This window comes from Arachis hypogaea, chromosome 20 (genome assembly GCF_003086295.3).
Source record: "Arachis hypogaea cultivar Tifrunner chromosome 20, arahy.Tifrunner.gnm2.J5K5, whole genome shotgun sequence".
Classification (NCBI taxonomy): Eukaryota; Viridiplantae; Streptophyta; class Magnoliopsida; order Fabales; family Fabaceae; genus Arachis; species Arachis hypogaea.
Genome location: NC_092055.1, coordinates 29,620,440 through 29,643,712, shown reverse-complemented (window position 1 = coordinate 29,643,712; position 23,273 = coordinate 29,620,440). Strand labels below are relative to the sequence as shown.

Sequence of the window (23,273 nt, the reverse complement as noted above, 5' to 3'; positions counted from 1 at the left end):
ACTTTCATCTGGGTTGTATTATACCAAGATTAGTGCAATTGAATCACATGCCACTGTAAACCAGAAGTTTACTAGCTCAAATGAGTTCATAACTTGGCACGACCGATTGGGTCATCCGAGAACAACCATGATGAGGAGAATCATTGAAAACTCTCATGGACATTCACTAAAGAACCAGAAGATTCTTAAAACTAGTGAATTTTGTTGTGCTGCATGTTCTCAAGGGAAGTTAATTTTAAGGCCATCACCAGTAAAGATTGGATTTGAGTCTCCTGAATTCCTAGAAAGGATTCAAGGTGATATATGTGGACCTATTCATCCACCATGTGGATCTTTTAGATATTTTATGGTCCTAATAGACGCATCTTCGAGATGGTCACATGTGTGCTTATTATCTTCTCGCAACCTGGCGTTTGCGAGATTACTGGCTCAAATTGTTCAATTAAAAGCACAATTTCCAGAAAACCCAATTAAAGCAATTCGTCTTGATAATGCTGGTGAATTTACTTCCCAAGCTTTTGATGCTTATTGTATGGCTAATGGAATAAGTGTTGAACATCCAGTAGCTTATGTTCACACACAAAATGGGTTAGCAGAATCACTTATTAAGCGTCTCCAATTAATTGCTAGACCCTTGCTTATGAGAACAAATCTCCCAACCTCGGTTTGGGGGCATGCAGTTTTACATGCTGTAGCACTTATTCGTTTGAGGCCAACGAGGTACCATCAGTTCTCTCCTATGCAATTAGCTTTTGGCCAGCAGCCAAATGTTTCCCATTTAAGAATATTTGGGTGTGCGATATATGTTCTCATTGCGCCACCTAATCGCACCAAAATGGGACCCCAAAGAAAATTGGGGATATATGTTGAATATGACTCTCCCTCTATAGTGAGGTATCTTGAGATACAAACTGGTGATGTGTTTAAAGCCCGGTTTGCGGATTGTCATTTTGATGAATCAAAATTTCCAACATTAGGGGGAGAGAATAAGTTTCCTGAAAAGGAACTTAATTGGAATGCATCATCATTGATGCATTTAGATCCTCGATCAGGGCAATGTGAACTGGAAGTTCAAAAGATTATACATTTGCAAAGAATAGCAAATGAATTGCCTGATGCATTTTCCGATACAAAGAGGATAACCAAGTCGTATATACCAGCGGAAAATGCCCCAATTCGAATTGATGTCCCAGTAGGACAAGTAGCCACTGAAGTAAATTCACGCCAGAAGCGTGGCAGGGCGGAAAATGCCCCAATTCGAATTGATGTCCCAGTTGGACAAACTGCCACTGAAGCAAATACACGCCAGAAGCGTGGCAGGCCTGTCGGTTCCAAAGATAAAAATCCTCGAAAGAGAAAAGAGGTAAATACGATTCCTGTTGAAAAAGACATAGTAAAGACACCTGCAGTTGTCCAAAATTCTGATATAACGCCAGAAGACGTTCAGGTACCTGAAAATTGTGAAAATGACGAGATCTCGATAAATTATGTCTTTACAGGAGAGAAATTGGACCGAAATAAGACAATTGTCAATGAAATATTTGCATATAATGTGGCATTAGATATCATGCATGAAAGTAAGGATCTTGAGCCAAGATCAGTCGAAGAATGTCGACAAAGAAATGATTGGCCAAAATGGGAAGCAGCCATGAAGGCTGAATTAGACTCACTTGCAAAACGTGAAGTCTTTGGACCTATAGTCCGTACACCAGAAGATGTAGAACCTGTTGGATACAAATGGGTATTTGTGAGAAAACGAAATGAGAAAAATGAAGTTGTGCGCTACAAAGCCCGACTTGTGGCATAAGGTTTTTCACAAAGGCCCGGTATAGATTATGAAGAAACGTATTCCCCCGTAGTGGATGCAATAACATTGCGTTATTTGGTCAGCCTATCTGCATATCATAAACTGCATATGCATTTAATGGATGTGGTAACAGCCTATTTATACGGCTCATTAGATCGTGATATCTATATGAAAGTCCCTGAAGGACTAAAGATATCTAAACCATCCAATGAATATTCGCAAGGGTTATACTCAGTCAAATTGCAAAGATCTTTATATGGTCTAAAGCAATCTGGACGAATGTGGTATAATCGTCTTACTGAGTATCTGGCCAAAAACGGATTCAAGAATGATGATATCTGCCCGTGTGTTTTCATAAAGAAATCTGCATCCGGATTCATTATAATTGCTGTGTACGTTGATGATTTAAATATCATTGGGACTCCTGAAGAGATTCCAACAATTATAAAAACTCTAAAAGAAGAGTTTGAGATGAAAGATCTTGGAAAGACTAAGTTTTGTCTCGGCCTGCAGATCGAGCATATAAAAAGTGGGATCTTTATTCATCAAACAACATACACAGAAAAGATCTTGAAAAGATTTTACATGGATAAGTCACATCCATTAAGTACCCCAATGATTGTAAGATCTTTAGATGTGAAAAAGGATCAATTCCGTCCTAAAGAAGAAAATGAAGATATCCTTGGTCCTGAAGTACCATATCTTAGTGCCATTGGAGCGCTAATGTATCTTGCTAATAATACGCGACCTGACATATCATTTGTTGTGAATTTACTAGCAAGATATAGTTCCTCTCCAACCAGAAGACATTGGAGTGGAATCAAACAAATCTTTCGATATCTTCATGGGACGGTTGATATGGGTTTGTTTTATCCCTATGGATCCAAGTCACAATTAGTTGGCTATGCAGATGCTGGATACTTGTCTGATCCACATAAAGGGAGATCTCAAACAGGATACCTGTTCACATATGGTGGTACAGCTATATCTTGGAGGTCCACGAAACAGACGATTGCTGCAACATCCTCTAATCATGCTGAAATACTGGCGATTCATGAAGCTAGTCGCGAGTGTTTTTGGCTGAGGAGTCTGATTCAATATATTCTATCATCATGTGGACTGATTGATCATAAGATAGCTCCAACTGTCCTGTTTGAAGATAATACAGCATGCATTGCTCAACTTAAGGGTGGATACATCAAAGGTGATAGAACAAAGCATATTTCTCCCAAATTCTTCTTCACTCATGACCTTCAAAATCAAGGGACAATTGATGTCCAACAGATCCGTTCAAGTGACAATCTGGCAGATTTATTTACAAAGTCACTCCCAAAATCCTCCTTTGAAAGATTGGTACATAAGATTGGGATGCGCCGATTTCGAGACATTAAATGATGTCAGCAAGAGGGGGAGACTGTACTCTTTTTCCCTTGGTCAAGTTTTTTTTCCATTGGATTTTTCTTGACAAGGTTTTTAATGAGGCAGTTCTCATCACAAAGGATTTTGTACTCTTTTTCCTTCACTAAAGTTTTTTTTTCCCATTGGGTTTTTCTTTAGTAAGGTTTTAACGAGGCATAATCCTAAATGGACATCCAAGGGGGAGTGTTGTGACTAGGAAAGGATAAGAATGGATGTCCATTTAATGGGCAACCCATTTTCTACGTTGAAGAGAACAAGTTCTTAGGATGAAAGAAATAAATGTAGTTTGAAAAGTAAACTTCTCTTTGCCTATAAAAGCATGATCTGAGGCAAGAGAATATACATAACAATAATAAAATCAAATACTCTCTCTTTATGTTACAATCAAATACTCTTCTCTTTATATTACTACTACAGTTCTTTCTCTTCTTTTATTTTATAAGTATTTTAAATTCTATTTTCTATTACTCTTTACATATAATATTAATAGCAATATTAATCATCTTTATTATATTGAGATTGTAACAATAAACAAATGCGATTCTCTCTCTCTTTATTTTTAATACTCCTTTCTATCTTTGTATATATATACACATTACAACATATTATATTATTATATATATATAAATTATTATTGGGCTAATTATTTTAATACTAGAGTCTTCTATTTATACATCTCTATTATATATATCTTTTATTTCACAACAAATTCATATTTATTAATTATGACACAAATAACAAGTTAGCTATAAATTGAGGCCAAGAAAAATTCTCCATGGTGGATACTATGATGAAGTGGAGTGAAGCAAAAAAGGTTTTTTGATGAAATACTGAAATAGTATGGTTGAGGAATAAGAACGTGATACGTAAAAAGTCTAGTAATATCTGATCAAATTTAGTTTTATGGGACCGAAAATGAGTGAACTAAGTTTGAATAAATAGTTAAATTGCGATTTACGGATTTAGTATGTAATTAAAGTTGATTTTATTATTTGCTGAGCATAAGTAAATCAAATTTGACCAAAATATAAATTTTCTTCACATATCACATATTCATTGTTAAATCATTATATTTCATCGAAAAACATTTTTCTTTTCAGAGCATCCCCTTTGTGTAGTTACTTGATTTATCATACAAACTTAAGAATCGAATTTGATTTATAATGTCAATGTATACACATATATAAAGTTTATGACTCTAAATCATGGAAATAATTTGGGCACATTATAGGTTTGAAACATGAACATCATATCTAAAATTCCTAACTTTCTTTCTCCTTCCCAGAAAAACTTTTTGATCATACAATCTGTAACATTATAATATAATTTAAAGAAAAAATATTACCGTGTGTGTTCACTTTTAGCGTCTACAATAATAGTTGTGGACTTCACAATTTTTTTCCCACGTTCTCTACTTCCCTTTCTCTTTTGTTTGGTTTCCTATATCAAAAGTGAATTCATATAACAAGATTGTATAATAAAAGAAGAAAGATGATTATTATGAAAGCTGCGGACGCCAAAAACTCTTCTTGGCAACAAGAAACTGATTTCTATACAACTTGACAGACCAATGAAGTGAACGCAAGATTGGACCAAGCTTTCTAATCACTTCCATGGAGTCTTGAACCACAAGGTACCCTTCTGGCCGCAATATGCGATCTATCTCCACAACCACGTCCATAATGTCACATCTAACAAATACAAAGTCATAAGAGAAAGTGTTGAGAACCAATACTTTTCAACCAATAAAGTAGTTAATAATTGATTATTTAAAAAAATCTAAAACTAAAAAAAATAAAAACGTCCAAAACACAATTAAAAAAATAAGAAACAAAATAAAACTAATTTAGAGTATAAAATTTAAGATGACCAGCGCCGGCGGCAGGAGGGTGGCCAATAGTGGTGGTAAGTGGCTGGTGGATATAGGTGAAACGAAGGTAAAAAAGTAATTTCAAACAATGTGTTTTGTTTTTGTTTTATTGGGCATTTTGGCTGGTCCAATACCTGTTGGCTGAACCATGTTGGTTTCTTAGCATTGTTGAAGTCCCAAAACATAGCTAAAATGACAAAATTATAAAACCATATTCTTTAAAAAGCACATGCTTTTGCTTAGTAGAACAAATTAACGAAACTCACGGAAAAAGTGAGTTTAAGTTTTGATATATTGACGTTATCTACTTATTCCTTTTTAGGTTTTGCTAAGGAATTTTTTTTAACCAGTAATCAATAAATAAAGTAGTTGACAAGTACAGATTAATGAAAAAAAATATTGGCTGAAAAAAAATTATTTTTACTCTGTGTATATATGAAAAGAATAAAACAAACTTTAATAATATATTGAAATATATCTTTAATATACTTGAATGGTAAGTTGAAAGAATGAATATGATTAAAAAAAATTTGATGGTATCAAAATTAAACTCTTTAGAGTTTAGAATAACATACGCATACCGTTTCTGAAGAGCTTCTAGTAGAAAACTAGAATGAAGAAGATCATAGGTGCGAGGGTAGGTGTTAAAGGACTCGCACCAATCATGATACATTCCTATCAACCCTTTGTCATTTATAATGCCCAGAGTATCTGCCATATCTATTGGTACAACATTCATCACCCAAACTGGTAGATCAATTAGTGCTGTTGCAAATCTGAAAATAAATAATCTAGTATCAGTTCTCAGGCAAAAGTGATCAAGTATCATAATTCATAATGAAATCCAAGTTTAGTTAATAATCTAGAGTTTAATTGGTATGTGCACTTTCAAAAAAGAAAAAAGGGTTTACACTAACTTCCAATTAAAGTATGTATGTATGTCAAGTTAACAGAAAGTGATTTCTTCATAACAGGATTTGATTAGATATTAACTCAAAACTAAGTAAAGGTTCATTCGAGTCCTCGAAATTGTGTGAAAGTTTTAAATTGATTCTTGACATTTCAATAATGTCATTAGGTCATTATACTTTGTGATTCACTTTGGTCCATCTCTGACAAAAGTGAATTATAGAGTATAATTTCAGAAACCAAATTACATTTTTTAAATCTCAAGAACCAATTTGAACACGGCCACAATTTAAACTAGAATAGACCTTTACTCGCGTAAAACTGTTGGATTTACCATGGATAGAAATTAAACTCAATAATCTAAAGGGAAAAAGGGCAAGAAAACTAACTAATCTCTAAGAAACATATATTATATATTTACCCTGCATAACCAGCGTTCATGTCCATAATGTTTCTGACACTTGACCAATTTAGAGAAAGGCTATTCATGTAAACTTCTGGAACTAGTTTAGACCAGTGTTTGCTGTCGTTATAGTACGTCTCGCCGGCATCCGGTACGGTGAATAAGCTAGGAGGCTTAGCGGTAAGCCTCTGAGGCCAAGGCATGGGCCAGCTCTGTATGTTGCCATTACTATCAACTGGAAGAGGGGTAATGCAGGGACTGAGTAAGGCATACCTAAACATAATTGTGCAAAGAAAAATTAGCAATAGATAGAAATAAATGTATAAAGCTAAAATCAGTATTGATCATGCATTAACAATTTCTATGGAACTTTTCTGAATAATAAATTATAGATGCCAAGATATTATTATACTAAAAGTTCGACCACATGTTGTACAGAGAGACTAATTGCTTAAGCATAAGGCAGCCTAATGCACAAGCATCTTGCATTATACAGGATTCGGGGAGAAACCCGACGCATAAGTCTAATTATTTGTATTTATACAAAATTCATGAAAAGAAAAATATCAAAGCTGCAATGATGTTTGTACATTTCTCTGTCATGTTGTTATCAAAAACCAAAATTTTGTAGATATATAAATGTCAAAGATATATAAGCCAAAAGGTGATATAGCTAACTACCATGGTTTATCTTTGGTATCCATATTTTTGCAGATTGGAGGATCGTTCTCTTTTCGGTTGTCATAGCAGGAAGATGAGTTAGGTTTCTGGTAAATAACAAGACCAATTCCATTTGAATCAACGGTCTTAGCCACGACAGTCCAGCACATTACTTTTGTAACTCTCACCATGGCTGCAGAAATAAATAACAATATCCATTCTTAGAAGAATATTTTGCATGTTTTCTAACATTCTTCATGAAATCAAAATGCCATGTTTGAAAAGAAAAAAAATGCTTTATTTCTTAAAACATAGTTGCTCGGAAGATTAAAACTTGTATCTCCGAATAATACTCGATTTGTTTCAAAATATCTGTTCATTTGAATAAGGTGATATGTTGATTTTTCAATATACCACCTTTTGCCCAAATTGCCAGAAATTTTGAAATGAAGGTGGTAATATTTATTAGCCTATTGTCAATATAGTCTACTTTCTAGGCATGGAGAAAAAGGAGATAAAATGATAAAAAAAAACAGAAGCAGAAAGGTGTGAAGTCAAAGACTAACCCTTCCACACTTTCTTATCTCTTTCATTATCATCACGATAAACCGGTGTTGCAGACCAGGCAAAGAAACCGCCTGGTCTAAGAATTCGATTGAGCTCGAATAATGGCTTCCCACCTGAAGGCATGAGCAAGGTTTGTGAATACACAGTTTTATCAAATTTTAGCCTAGTTTGGAAATTGTCTCAACATAGAAATACACAAACACAAGACTTATTTAGAGGAAAACCAAAGCAATTTCCGTCTTGAGACGTTTACCAAACATGGCCTAGCAGATGAAACATGGAAGATAATTATAGAAGAAGAAAAGTAGGTAAAAGTACCATCTGCATCCCAGTGAACCCTGCATCGTGCGCAATGGATCAAATCAAATCCATTATCAGCGAATGTCAGCTTCTGTGTCCCAATGACAGACAGGGTTGCTGGAATACCTCGCTCCAAAGCAAACTGTATTTGTGCTTCATGTTCATCCTTTGGTGCGAATGACATGGTAAGAACATTTTTGTCCAGAAGATAGCCACCAAAGCTAGCAACGCCGCAACCAACATCAAGAACCACCCTGATATTCTTGCCCCACTGAATTGCTGGTAGTGTCTGCCAAAAAAAAGAGACATCAACGAAATCAATACTATCAAAATATACTAATATCACAAGAACATGTGTATGGTACTAATTATTTAAGCTCATAGCTTCTTGCCCTGTAGAAAATATCAGATTATTATTAGCCACATACAACCTCCATCGACTGGTAAGTGTCAAATTGACAAATTCGTATATAAATTATTTCCGAATGTATTGATTTTTTTAGGTACCAATCTTGCCAATTCGACACTTATTAGCGGATAAATTGAATAAAACAGTTGAGTTGTCTCCGTTTGACCTCAAGGTCACATGTTCAAGCAGTAGATTTAGAGACTGATGTCATTATCAAGTTAGGCTACCTACATTACACCTTTTGGGTGCAGCCCTTCCTTAGACCCCGTATTAATATGGGATGCTTGTGCACCGAGCTGCCCTTTTATTTCGCATCTTATGGTGGCCTAGTTTCAATTTTCTGATTCTTGGATTAGACTACACCATTACTATGCTAACAGGCTCATTCTCAAAAGGAATTGTGTGCAAGTAAATCAAAAGAAAATCTTCCATCTTGGTCCCTATATCCTTCTCCTCTCAAATCTTTGTTTATTCCTCTATTTCTAGAAGAAAAGTCCAACAGGGAGGAGGGAAAAAAAAAAGAAAAAAAAAATGATAATTTAGTACTATGGTATACCTTCTCTATGTACTCAACATAATGATCAACTCCATCTTTGAATTGAGTACCACCTCCGGGAAAGACGAGATAATTGTCAGACTTCACCACCCAATTCTGCTCCTTCTTGTATTCAATAAGCTTTGTATGAGGGACATTATAATACCAAATCTGAAAAAAAACAGAACCAGAAGTAAATTTCATCAATGGATTTATGAAAATGTAAACCGAAATGGAAGTGGGCAAGTAGCACTATGGTGTCAAATTTCTTAAACTCTGTAAAATGCAAAGCACAATCTTAGACCACAATCAAGAAAGAGTCTTTATCATTGCAAAAATCAAATGGTTTCTATACAGATACCAGAATCACATACAAGCAATCACTAAGAACCACAAATTTTCTTGCTCAAAGTATCAACCTCACCATCTTAGAAATAATCAACTTGTCAAATTAAGTTACAAACAATTTTCAATTGTTGTACAAAATCATCTTTGGTTTTGAAGAAAAACAAAACCGATCATATCAAGAGAATGAAACAGTCTTTAAAATTTTCTATGCAGACAGCAAAATCAGAGTCAAATCAACCACTAAGAATCATAATTTCTTTTCTTACCAAAAAGTATCAATCTCACCATGTCCCTGCTCTTAGGCCACGGAACGGGGACCCGATACCCTTTGGGAAGTGGCAGCAAACAGTGCAATTTAGATTTAGGACAGTGCCTTTCCCTATGCTCCATGTGCCTCCTTGACCTTAGAGCCTTAATGGCCTTCATGTTATCCAAACATGGCATGTAATCCACCCCAATCCCACCCTTACAAACTTCCCAATGAATAATCGAATCCACAAAATCGTCACGGAAATCATCCTCCTCCTTTTTCAGAGGCAATATTCTTTGTTCTTCGGGCGGCTTCTCTTGTTCTTCTGTGATTGATTCTGAGAGTGGCTCAGGGTTTTCGGCATCAGGGTAGAAACTCGTTGGATTCAAGGTGGAAGCAGTGTTGGTTAAGAGAAGAACCACGGCACAAATGAGCAACAACAATATCACGAAAACCAAAGGGTATTTCCTCTCTTTCAAGATTCCTCCCTCAACTTGAATCGCCATTTTCGATGATCCAAACAACTAATTCTTGTGATGTTAGGAAGAGAAGAAGATTTGGCTTTTGTGAGAACTTAGCTTTTTCTCTTTTTTTTTTTTTTTTTTTTTTTGGTGTGAACTCAAATCCTTGAATCTAATGAAGACTTGTGGAAAGAGAGTCGGTGAAAATGACATACCAGCATCTTTGTGCTTTGATTTTAAATTTAATCCTTAGGTGGAGCTAATAAAGCGTTGAATCTGAGGGTACGGATCAAAGAAGAGTGATATTGCATGACGAGGAAGGTAGTGTAATATAATAGTAACATTGTGTTGGTGTTGTACCTTGAGAGGGGCAGAATAGAACAGAAAGAAGAAGACCGTGATTTTGCAGAGTAGTGACAGATTAGAATATGCATTTGACAGATTCTATTGTACATTTTCTGCCAATATGACGGCATATTATAATGCTTCAAACTTGAAAGTTATTTTTTAGGTCATGCATCTGACCGACAATGACAGGTTTTAGTGTTTTCTGTCACAATCAACCATGGACATGATAGTAAAATACTAAAATGTCACATCCATGGACCATGGGTTTCGGAAATTTACATTCTCATCCTATGTCGGCATATAATCAAATTTAACTCATTGTTAGATATGATTTAGATCAAAATTTTATTTTTATATGATAGCTTATTCTGTTTGTGTTGAAGCTTATAAAACATTGCCTTGGCTAATTTTCCTTTTCTACGTAAATTGAAATGAAGGGGTGGAATTAACAACTTCTAAATTGTTCTTGTTAACAACAATTTAGCAAAGGACAGATTAAAAAACAATTTTTTTAATGAGCCAATGTTTCTTTTCTTTGTTTTTTATTTTTTTTTTCTTTCTACAAATAACAACTCAAATCATCAACTCTCATATTCACCTAAAAGAAAAATCATCAAGTCTTAGTCATTTTTTATTTTGTTAATTTCATCCACCCGTATTCATTTTTTATTACAACCAAACTTATACAGTTCGCATAAGCTCTCCATAAAGAGTAAAGACCCGCCTAAAATTTTGCATAGAGGGGATCAATGCACTTCGCACGCTAGAATATTGTACAACAAAATAGAGAATAGATCTTATCAATTTTTTTTTCAATTATTTTACCAAGTATAATTTCTCATTACACCCTAAGTGAAACAAGAAAAATTGGATGAAAAAATATTAAATGATGAAAGAACATATTTGACAAATCAATTGAGAAAAAAAATTGAAAAGATTCATTTTCCAACAAAATGTGTATATAAGAATTTTGCAAAAAGGGCTTCAAAAAGCAAACCATTATTTTAAAAATAACTTGAAACAAGTGGATCATAAGCGAGTGCATCTAAACGTGGGCTTTGCAACGAGAGCACCGGTGGCCAACATTAACTGAAATTAGCATAGAAACGTCTTAATAGAGAGATGATGGACTTTCTAATGTAACTGTAAAACACCGTAGTTTGGGTTGAACACCCTTTTGCGGAGACTCCATAGTAATATAGCAAATTACAAAACCTCTCAACATATAGTATTTCATGTTTGTATGATACAACCGCATATGAAAACAGTTTGAAAAGAATCAAATCAAAGACAAAAATTAGTAAAGCCATCTTTTGCTATCTATGCCTTACACACTACCTTCAGTCTGGTGTCACTCTGTGATTCCGGTGCCGTTGTTATCCAGATCGACGTCGCCCATTCCTGTGTCCTCTTCCTCTTCGCTGTCCTCATCGCCGCTGACTTCTTCATTATCTTGTCGTAGTTTTGCCATGTGCTCAGCAAGCAATTTATCATCGCGTTCGCTCACCTGCATAAAAATGCAGCGTCAAATCACAAGTTTCCACAGACAGAAATCAGAGGACAGAATATGTACACGTGTAAACAAATGTAGATGATAAATATAGAGGAGTGACACTCACCGCTCTAGGTGCCTCCTTCACCACAAGTTTACCCTTGTGTTGCTCTATTGACTCGGTGCAAGAAGTAATGGCATTGTTGAGGACTTGTATCCCTTGCTCCTGTCAAGTTTATTACAAAATGAGCATCACTTTCAATTGGACCATATATGATATGATATAGTGTATTGTGTACTATAATATAATATGGCTAATAAATTACAACAGCAGCTAAGTTATCAGAGTTCCCAAACAGGAGACATGAATGGAATATGAATTGCTTGTATCAGACTTTTCTCTAGTTTCCACTTTAGGTTCATTAATTAATTCCAAGGATATGTAGGAAAGAACAGTTATTCCTGTATAAACAATTCCATCCTAGTTTTGAAGGTAACAGGATTTACCACAGCGAACACCATATAAATTCAGTAAATGCAAGATATTTTCAATTAATTCCCTCTTGCACTCATAAACTCTGCCTTAGCCCCCCCCCCCCCCCTCCTCTTTTTTTTCCCCCCTTGTCATATGAACAATTTTCCAACCTTTAAAACGAATACATAACAAAGCAACAAATTTCAAAAAACTTTGAACTGAATAGGGAAAAAATTCTAGATCGAGTCCATTAATGACAGCAGCTGTCGATTAATGATGATTGATACATGTGGAAAAACTATACTTACCGAGTTGTAGTGCCAAAACACCCACAATAAAAAAAACAAAGCCATACACTAGTAGGCACTAACTGAATTCAGGTCAAAAGCCAATTAACATATCAAACTTTCTGTCAACGTTGCACTAACCTTGTCGAGAGTCTGAGTGGTAAGCACATAAAGTGGGGGCGCAACAAGTTTAATTTTTACAGGGCAGTCATCATTTCCAGCAGCTTCAGCCTTCCTCATGGCCTCCTGCATATTAGAGAAATTACCATGCCTCAGAATACTTTAGGAAATAGGCAACCAGAAATTACTTAATAGCACGTTATATGCAAACTATATGACTAGATGTTGAAAAGAAAAAGGGAACTTTTTATGCAATTCAGGGCCAGAGAAAAGGCTAAGACCTTGATGTGAAGAACACCATCAAATTGAAAACATTTCATTTCAATATCTGCCCTAATTTTCAGGGGCTGGGGAGTCATTCGTCTTCTAATATTCTTTACTAGAGAATCCTTCACTTCTTCTGTGACAGCTGGAACAACCTTTGTCACCTATGGGAATCGGCAAAAAAAAAAAAAGAAAAAAAAAAACTTTATTCATCAGTGTGATTTACGTGGCAGGTAGTCTATAGTTCTATTCTATTATAACAAATATTTACCTCTTGCCCATCAGGGCCAGCTTCCTTGATTTCACGGGTGAGGGCATTTAGCACTGAATCAGGATCCGTCACAATTATCTTGAATGCCTGCATAAAAAGAGGTGCATATAGTCAATAAACTTTTCAGAGCATCTTCAGAGAACTGTTAGGAAAATATTTTCTTTTCTGAAAGAAAAGGAACTTTACCTCAAAAGCATGACCATATTTGCGGTATAAAGGCCATCCAATGTGAACATACAGCTCCTGCATAAAGCCACTTGCATTTAGTTCAATAAACAAAACTGCAATGGTAAGACCAGTAAATAAAGTGTTTAATCAGATATTCATAATTTATTATTATTATTGTTATTATGATATGATTTCCACAGCATACAGATTAGTTATATAACACACTGCTATACCATTCTTCACCATTATAAATATCTATGTATAGGGTTCTATTCACTAACACAAAAACAAGAGTTTCCCAAAGATCCCTTTCTCTAAATATCAAGACATATTAAGTGGACAGACATGTTTAGAAAGGTAGAAAAACATGCCTACAGAAAAGAAGACTATGATAATGACAGAAACATAATAGATCAATAAGAGGATGAATAGTGTTTTATATCAACAAAGGAAATTTCAGTCAGTGGTAATTTCTCATGAAAATTTTCTTATGAAGTTCAAGCTAATAACCCTTATTTCTTAATCAAAAGACATGTTTGCAAATTGCAAGTGTCCTATAAGATCGGATAGTGCAAGAACTACAAGTTACAACGGAGTAAAAATCAAAGCGAAAACACCAAATAAGCCTGTGATCTAACGTGGACAGTAGTATAATCAAACATACTTGCACCATACTTGAACAGAAGCAATATGATTAAGCATACAAACAAAGCATTTTTAAGTTAGAACTACAACAAATCACTTGAAAATAAGCTCCGGTGTGTTTGAGTAAAGGTCAGGTTCCACGAATCAACACGTGAACCGCGAATAGCACAAGCGAGGTCCGAACAAATACAAACCAAAACATTAGCAAAATATGAAAAAAGGCAAATTGAACAGAGTCGACGACCTACCCAATACTACCAACATGAGTAAAGCCAATTAGGCTTTCAAAGCCCAAGAAAGAAATGAACATCATATGCCACTTTGACCAACGCCTTCCTAATTATGGTAACAATTCCAATACAGTCCATAACTCAAAACAAATCCTATTCAACCAATTTCCCTTCATTTCCTCCCTCTACACATGGACAATGAACACATTCTTGAACATCTATTTTATGCCATAAAAAATTATCATTTCCTTGTAATTCTACATTTCTACTTTCACCAAGAGAAATTAGACAATCACACTGATTGGTCCTCTTTAACCAAGAAAGAGACACCCAAACAAGCAACTATCTCTTACAACAACGCCAATCAACACAGGTCCAATAAAACAACCAAAAAACAAGCATACTCAAATCACTCGCATACAAAGCAAAATTACAACTGAGCTGGAAACAGCAAGTAAATTACCTCCAAATCAATGTTTAGGGTCTCAGCAACGTGGCGCATGATAGAGTGAACAAGCTTGCTCTTATTATACCTCTCCTCACAGGCCTGAATATCCTCTTCAGAAACACGGCGCTTGCTAAGGTCGATGTAACCCTTGTCCTTATCGACACGAAGCACCATAACGGGTTCGATGCGACCGACCTTGATGAGGCTGCTGACGCTCCGAATCCGGCGCCGCGAGAGCTCAGAGAAGAGGATCATTCCCTCGATGTTGTTGTACTCGAGGAGTGAAACGTACGCGCCCATGTCGGCGATGTTCTTCACCTGAATCATCACCGCCATGTCCACCTCCGGGTACTTCGCCTCGTACATACGGCACTCTAGGTTCGGACCCATACCTGCTTGGTTCGGATGCTGCTACTCGCTCTCGCTTGGGGTTTCAGAAATGGAGGGCGAGAGAAAGAGTGGTGAGGGTTTTTGCGAGAGTCGAGCGTGAGAGAGTGAAAAAGGAGCAGAAAAATCAAGTTCGCACTGGATATAGAGAAAGGGGGATAGTGGTGGCGTCTGATGTAAGTACTTGGGCTTCGAACCATTCGGTGATCCATCTGGAAAGCCCGTTATAGGCCCATCATGTTTACGAAACAAAACCTTATTCAAACGCTTTTAAGAAGCGCATCTGGGCCAGCTGGAAAAAAAATACAAAGGTGGCACGTTTGGCCTTGTCTCTGCAATGGAAATGGAGGAAATGAAAAATTATAAAAAACGCCCACCGTGGGGCTCGAACCCACGACCACAAGGTTAAGAGCCTTGCGCTCTACCAACTGAGCTAGACGGGCTAGTTATTTTAAAAATTTAACTTATATGTACAATAATTGTTCTTTTAACTCTTAGCAAAATTTAATTACTCTATATATTATTAACCTTAGCTATTAAATTTACAAAATGAAAAAAATAAAAGGTTGATGAGTGGAAAAAGAAAATTGTTTCCTTCATTCAATTTTGATGCCTTATTTATAGTACTACTAAATAAGATATGGAGATTATATTTTTTTTTGTTACTGTCTCTCCTTTTCTTTAACTAAAGATATATATTTTCATTAAGAGAGTAAATGAATACAAGTAGATCCAAACTTAGGACATCAGTACAAATGCAAAATGGGGAACCCAAAAGGATAAAGGAACAACATTGATAAGCAAGTATATTATCGCATTTAACAAATGTTAAATAATATTTTAATAAAATTATTTAATTATATTTAAATTATTAATAATTACTAAATAACTTTTTCTCAAATAATAAAAACAAATTAGATAACTTCTAAAACTGTGAAAATTAAATTTTAATTTGAGATTATTTTAACACAAAGATATTATATATTTATTAGTGGAGTCAAATTTAATAAATAATTTTTATAATAATTTAATATACTGAAATCAAATTTAACAACATAATAGAAGACAAATATATTATTATTATTTATATACTACTCATAAATTTTCAAATTCTAATAGGATACTTGTCCCATAACAATATCAAAGCATTCGTCCCTGCCTGGAAGATTTGCATTAATATTTGGCATGCTTGATTGTTAGCCATGCAATACAGAACACAATCGTCTGTAAATTGAGATTGTCGTACCACAACAATAAAATAAGATTCAATAATTACACATTCTTTTATGGATATACCACCAAAAAAACGTAATAAAAATGTCAAAAAATAATTTTTTTTATATAAGCAGTAAACGATTTTTGTATTTAACAAACTGCATATATATACATTTGATTTAAAATTTTATAGAAATATTTAGATAACTATTTAAAAAATACATACAAAAAATCGGATAAAAATTTGACTTAGATTTTTTTATTTTTTAAAAATATTATTGGTTGTTGACAAAAAAAATTACAATATATATACTTAACGAAAAATCACCAAATTATAAAAATAAAAATATCTCATTTTTTAATCATGCTTGAAAATCGCATCAAAATTCAATCTCTAAAGTATTTTTTGAAAATACATATTTAATGTTGGACACTTTGATCGTTCTTTAAATAATTTGAGAACATTTTTGTTAATAACAAAATTTAAAAGCATTTTATCAGCGCCAAAATAATTCGAATACATTTTTAATAGTTTATCTTTCTTCTAACCAATTAATACATCTATTGCATAATCTTAATTTTGCATTACCTTCCTTAAATAGTTGTATTCAATCTTATTATATGCTTCATTTATATCGAGTTTTAAGATAATATGTCAATCCCTAAATTTTTTATTTTTCAAAAAATATATAAATTTACGAGCTATATAAAAACATGATCACAATTCAATTTTTTTCTAATAAAGACATTTTAATTATCACTAATCACTTTATTTATAATAAATTACATTTTGTGAATTAATACCTTAAAAGTAATTTTTTAGATGCGCTCCTCAATCTAATTGTTCTCACGTAAGTTATTATCAAAGTTCTAAAAATTGGACCAGTTATTAAACCACTTTAGTCATTAATTCATTAATTTATTTGTCTAATCAATCGAACCATAATTTAATTGAAAAATTTATTTTATAATAAAATAATAAATAAATTATAAATAAACATTCTAAATTATAATTATAGTCTAATATAAACCTTAAAATATTTTTCTTCACATACAAGTCACTTATGAACTGAAAAACTATAATATTGTTCTTAACTGCCTTAATAAACTGAAAACTCTCAAACTTGATCTTTTTGGCTGAATTAGCTTTCACTGCTGCAACATACAAAGCAGAGACCTACTTTTCAGAGCCACCAAACATAACCAATGAGATCTATAGATGCAATCAAGAAAAAATAAAACTACAAAATTCTAATCCCATAAATAACAAGCATAGTGGCTCAACGACGAACAAAATTTTTTAAAACAATTCAATATGACCTAAATGAAATATAAATAAATAATTCATTGAACTTAGATTCATATTCAATCAGTTATAATTTCATATTTTCTTCTTTTATCAATCACAATCTAAGCACAATTTCTTCTACATAAGCCTGAACTGTATTAAGAAATTATAACATAAACAATGTCTAATTACCCTAACTTTATCTTCCTTTTCTCATGGAACATTGGCATAACCTCTAGAGACCTGAAAGCGTATCATGAGATAGGAACAAATTATTAAAAATAAAACAAATACTTAAAAAACGAGACCAACAAAAGCCATTCCTGAAACATGAAGAGGTGAAATGAACAAATATGTAGCAGTACAAAACCTTAGCACAAACAACATAATACAATTTTTTTTACTCATCAAGATTTTCAGCACAATTTTAACAAAACATCAATGCATTATAACTAGCAGTAGGAATGTATATAGCATGAGATAGAAGAATTTCACATTGTATGTGTACAACAACCAGGGATGAATCCCCCCACCCACCCACACACACATTCAAAAACAGAGACACAAATTTTAACCGATATTCATCTAAACCATGGTCTTATTCACCAGTCTTTAGTTGACTATGTCACCAATACTAAGTAATTTCTGATCATGGATTGCCAAGTTTCTAAATTGGCATACATTTAGAATAATCTCTTTAATTAGTTCTAAATCCAGTACCACAAATCCGCCAAAAACATTTACATTGAATCAAGATGAGAAAATTTGTTACCTAAATCCCAAACTTAAAATTTAATGTTGACGGTTTCAACATTAAACCCGATTGCTGCATAATCCTAAATTTGATGGAGAGAGGACCAGCACGACAGACGACAGACGACAGAGTGTAACATCCTAATTATCTTAAGCCTTACCTCATGCCGTAAAGCTAAGGATAACTAAAGGTCACGACAATCCTAAGGCTTATACAATAATATATATAGAAAGAAATAGTAAATCTAGAAGCCCGATGAAGAAATAAATAAGCTCAAAATAGAGTTTCAAAAGCGCAAAACATTCACACGGAGCTAAAAGCATAAAGGTACAAGGTATAGATACAAAATAACAAGGTATATGTAGATATAAGAGTATAATATTCATAAGATACTAGCCTCAACCCGCGGAGTTTAGGCTGACTAGTTATATACAGACATACAAAGTTTTGAAAGTTAAAACAGTATACAACATATCTCTCAAAGTAAGCCTCTAAGGCAAAAAAAAAATACAAACGTGAGAGTACTAGACAAAAGTAATTAAAAGACTCCAAAAGATAATTAGGATCCTCCACTCTATCACCATCTCACAACTCACCGAGGTGGATTACGACCTGCATCTGAAAAAAACAACAATAGAATATAGTATGAGAACCGGAGATTCTCAGTATGGTAACAGTGCCCAGTAATGTAAGATATAAGACTCTGGGACGCCAAAGACAATCCTAGAACTTCATATCAATCATGAGATTCAAACTTAAAGCATAATAAAATTCATAACCATAATGAAATGGGGTAATCTAATTTAAGGACTTTCTTAACTAACATTTACACCACTGTCCCACAGCCTTCGCCAACGTAATCGCCATGCAATCCCATCGCCACCACCTACCGAACCTCCTCAATCCCCGTAGAAAACACAAGTAATAGCAATACAAGTAAAACACAGTATAATTATGTATATCAAGTAATTCAAGCAATAATTAAGCATCTTATACAATTAGGCAAACAATGCAAGTCGGCAATGTTAGGTACCAGACAAATGACACAGCAAAATATAGAGATGAAAAATTAGAAATTTGTATAAAATATGGAAATAATTGAATAACTTTCTTTGAGAATTACAACTTCTCTCTATCACAAGGAGATTACAATAACACTCTCTCTTGACAAAAGGAGAACACACTTCTCTCTCTATATATAGGAGAAAACTACTCAAAGAAATATTATGTTATTCTATCTGGATGACTTGATTAAATGAATTAAAGAAAAACTCAATTTATAGGTGAGTCTCTTCAATATGAACCATCCGTCAATTAGAGGTATATAATTTTTCTCTTTTTCAACCATTAAAATTCTAAGGTTATAAACTAAGATTGTTTATTACCTCTCATTTTATTTAGTTATTATTTATTTATATATTTTCTAAAATTAGCTTTACTAATTTTACAGGCAAAGCAAGCAAACATATAGAACATGCACATGATGAATGCCTGTCCTATTTGGCTGTGATATCACATCGTCGGTTCAACTGCTAATCCGACACATCCCATGGAGATGTCGCCTTTTGGTCACGAATAAATGGGAACCCCTTGGGATATCGTGCCTGGCACATGATCCATGATATAGTGCTTGCATACTCTTGAGATTTCGAAAGGATAAAATTAATTATAAAAAAATATTAATTATCAAAAAATTATTTATAAGGATAAAATTGATGCAAATCAAAAACTTGAAGGACAAAATTGAAACAAATTAAAATTTAGGGATATTTTTGAAACTTTTAACAAACATTAGGGACAAAAAATATATTTTACCCAATCATTATCATTATCATTATCATTATCATTATCATTATCATTATCATTATCATTATCATTATCATTATCATTATCATTATTATTATTATTATTATTATTATTATTATTCAGCATTGGTATGCATAAATTTATTTAGTAATGACAAACTTAATTTGTCATCTTTTTAAAGAGATAAAAAATTAAATTTATTATTACTCAAAAAAAATTTATATGTATCAATACCTAGTAAAAATATTATAATTATTTAATAATTATAAATTATTATTGTGACTACTATTATCATTAAATGCCACATATGTCAAATAATGTGTTTATTTATTTTTATTTTATTGAAAAAATTATATAAATCATAATATTAATAATATATCATAGGGCAGTTATTATTTATGTATTAACTGTACTTTGATTTTTATTATTTATATATTTAAAAAGTATATTAAAAATTATTTATTTAATTTTATAATAAATAAATTTTTTAAATTTAAATAATTTATTAATCTATTTGTACTTATTATACCATATATTCAATAATTTATTGAAAAAAAAATATTAATATAATGAATAAAAGTTTTGAAGAGTACCAAGAATATTAATATAATGAATATTGCGTCAAAAAATTTTGACGGAGGCCCATCAAGGTAAATTTTTTATGTATCCAGGCACGACCAAGATGTACCAAGATTTAAAGAGTATGTGCTGGTGGCTGGGACTAAAGGGGGGATGTGACGGAATATGTATCTAAATACCTGACTTGTGAGAAGATTAAGGTAAAATATCAGAAACTCTCAGAAAGACTACATCCTTTAGAAGTGCCTCAATGAAAATAGGAGAGAATCACCATGGATTTTGTCACTGGATTACCGGAGGACGTCGGTTGGGCATGATGTTATATGGGCTATAGTGGACAGATTGACAAAGTCGGCTCATTTTCTTCCAGTCCGAGCTAACTATACATCGGAAATGCTTACGCCTTTGTACATTCAAGAAGTGGTGCGACTGCATGGAATACCTTCTTCAATTGTTTTCGACAGAGATCCAAGGTTTACATCAAGATTTTAGGGAGCTTTTCAGAAAGCTTTTGACACAGAGCTTAAGTACGGCTTATCACCCACAGACAGATAGCCAGTCAAAATGAACGATTCAGACATTAGAAGATATGCTGAGATCATATGTAATGGAATAGCAGGAAAACTGGGACAAGCAATTGGCACTGGTAGAATTTACCTACAACGACAGTTATCAACGGAGTATTGAAATGGCCCCATATGAAACTATTTATGGACGACGGTGTCAATCTCCACTGTGTTGGCACCAAAGAGTAAAATATAGTGTTGGATCCGGATTTGGTACAGGAAACAACCGCTAAGATCAAGAAGATTCGCGAGAAGATTCAGACGGCACAAAGTCGACAAAAGAGCTATGCCGATAATAGATGTAAGCCTTTAAAATTTAGGAAAAGTGAACATGCTTGCTTAAAAGCAAGTCCTACCACCGGTATAGGTCACACCCTTAGCACTAAAAAGTTAAACCCTAAGTACGTGGGTCCTTTTCAGATCCTTAGGAGAGTTAGTCCAGTCGCGTATCAAATAGCTCTTCCACCTTCTCTGTCCAACCTTCATGATGTTTCCATGTCTCTCAGCATATGAAATATAATCCCAACGAGAGTCATGTCTTGTGACCCGAGATAGTACAATTACGGAACGATCTAACATACCCTGCAACATTGGTCGAGATTGTCAATAAGAATGATAAGTAGCTACGAGGCAAAATGGTTTCTTTGGGCAAAGTAGCGTGGGGATGCAACGTTGAAGCTGGGCAAACCTGGGAGCTAGAAGACGAGATGCGAGCAGACTATGCTCATCTGTTTACAAGTAAAAGAAATATTGAGGGCAAAATTTTCTTTAAGGAGGGTAGAATGTAACATCCTGGTTTTGCGATAAAGTTGCATATGCGAGTTTTACGTTTTGTTCGCGTAACATCTATGATAAGTTTTTTCTGCGATCTTTAAATAAAATGAATAAAAATGTAATATTAATATTATGTTATTATTTAATTTTATTTGACGAAGGATGATCACTTGATATTGGGCCCAAAAGATTATAAAAGCTCGGCTTTACTAATGTTAGTTACATTAGTAATTTACCCAATTCTTATTTTAATTAAGTGCCACCACTTGAGATAATTAATTAAGTTTTTATCATGCTTAATTATCTTAATTACCTTCCAAGATATTTAAAAATGAACCCCTCTGACTTAGCGGTTTAAAATCGTGACACGCAGCACTTAATGTGCCGCGTGTCGCAATGCCTCCTTCCCCTTGATTAAGTGATACTTAGTCACTAATCAAGCTATATAACAGCACAAATTTCTCTCTCTTTCCTCAAGGACCAGCCGAGGCATGCATGGAGAGAAAAGGAAGGATTTTGGTTGATTTCTAACTTTCCAGCTTGATTTCTTGATATTCGTGACCCCCACAATAATTTTGATTCGATAGAAGTGACTGTATCTTCCTCCTCTATGTAGTGACGTGTGTCTTGTTCGATGGAATCATATAGTGGAGCTATCCCTACCAGGAACCAGTTTGGCCGAACCAAAGGAGGGGAAAAACCACCAAATTTTTGACGATTTCGCTCTATTTGATCAATCAGAAACCTCATCCGGTATCTTGTGTGTGTTCTGCGCTTCACAGAGGTAGGGTTTGACTTTTTAATTGGTTAAAATTATGAATTAATTGATATATGTGATTAGATTATTGTCTGTTGGTGTTTGTTGTTTAAATCTGTGATTGTTGGCTGTTGAAGTTTTAGCTAAATTGCTATTGAAATTGTTATTGTGATTCGGCCATATTGAGGAATTGGGAACTGAGATGTTGTTGAATAATTGGCTGAAATTTGAGTTATATAATAGTATGTAATTGAGTTCTATCGGTCGGATGTTGATTTGGGATTAAATATAACTAAAACGAATATTTTGAATAGAGGTTTCGAGTAAAAAGGAACAGAGGCTTGACTTTTGAGAAAGATTTGATAAATAAAAATTATTTATTTATAAATATATAAACTTTATTGAATTAATTGAGTTTGGTTGTTGAAGAAAAATAATTGGTTTGAAATAACGGGTTTAAA

At 33.8% G+C, this 23,273-nt stretch overlaps 2 protein-coding genes and 1 non-coding gene across 3 annotated transcripts; all 3 read right to left on the bottom strand.

Annotated features, from left to right (window-relative positions):
- Nucleotides 1–4,517: 4,517 nt before the first annotated feature.
- LOC112786723 (probable methyltransferase PMT23) lies at nt 4,518–10,383 on the bottom strand. Its single transcript, XM_025830094.3, has 8 exons — nt 9,513–10,383; nt 8,901–9,050; nt 7,954–8,224; nt 7,635–7,748; nt 7,090–7,261; nt 6,427–6,681; nt 5,678–5,872; nt 4,518–4,917 (listed from the first exon to the last, which is right to left on the bottom strand). The coding sequence occupies exons 1-8, from the start codon at nt 9,981–9,983 to the stop codon at nt 4,725–4,727; spliced, it is 1,821 nt and encodes a 606-aa protein (XP_025685879.1). The 5' UTR covers nt 9,984–10,383; the 3' UTR covers nt 4,518–4,724.
- A 1,014-nt stretch (nt 10,384–11,397) lies between these two features.
- On the bottom strand, nt 11,398–15,279 carry LOC112786725 (eukaryotic translation initiation factor 2 subunit alpha homolog). The gene is made up of 7 exons (XM_025830095.2): nt 14,702–15,279; nt 13,382–13,438; nt 13,196–13,282; nt 12,942–13,088; nt 12,682–12,786; nt 11,906–12,004; nt 11,398–11,793 (listed from the first exon to the last, which is right to left on the bottom strand). Exons 1-7 carry the CDS (start codon nt 15,074–15,076, stop codon nt 11,638–11,640), a joined length of 1,026 nt encoding a protein of 341 aa, XP_025685880.1. The 5' UTR covers nt 15,077–15,279; the 3' UTR covers nt 11,398–11,637.
- A 164-nt stretch (nt 15,280–15,443) lies between these two features.
- TRNAK-CUU (transfer RNA lysine (anticodon CUU)) lies at nt 15,444–15,516 on the bottom strand. The gene has a single exon. It is a non-coding gene; the product is annotated as a tRNA-Lys (tRNA).
- Nucleotides 15,517–23,273: the final 7,757 nt, after the last annotated feature.

Coding starts and splice junctions, on each gene's coding strand:
- LOC112786725 (XM_025830095.2), bottom strand. CDS start 15,076: ATGGGTCCGAACCTAGAGTGCCGTATGTACGAGGCGAAGTACCCGGAG. Junction 13,439..14,701: donor CCCTAAACATTGATTTGGAG/GTAATTTACTTG, acceptor GGCTTTATGCAG/GAGCTGTATGTTCACATTGG. Junction 12,787..12,941: donor ATGGTGTTCTTCACATCAAG/GTCTTAGCCTTT, acceptor TCTAATATGCAG/GAGGCCATGAGGAAGGCTGA.
- LOC112786723 (XM_025830094.3), bottom strand. CDS start 9,983: ATGGCGATTCAAGTTGAGGGAGGAATCTTGAAAGAGAGGAAATACCCT. Junction 5,873..6,426: donor ATGAACGCTGGTTATGCAGG/GTAAATATATAA, acceptor ATTTATTTTCAG/ATTTGCAACAGCACTAATTG. Junction 4,918..5,677: donor CTAGAAGCTCTTCAGAAACG/GTATGCGTATGT, acceptor TGTATTTGTTAG/ATGTGACATTATGGACGTGG.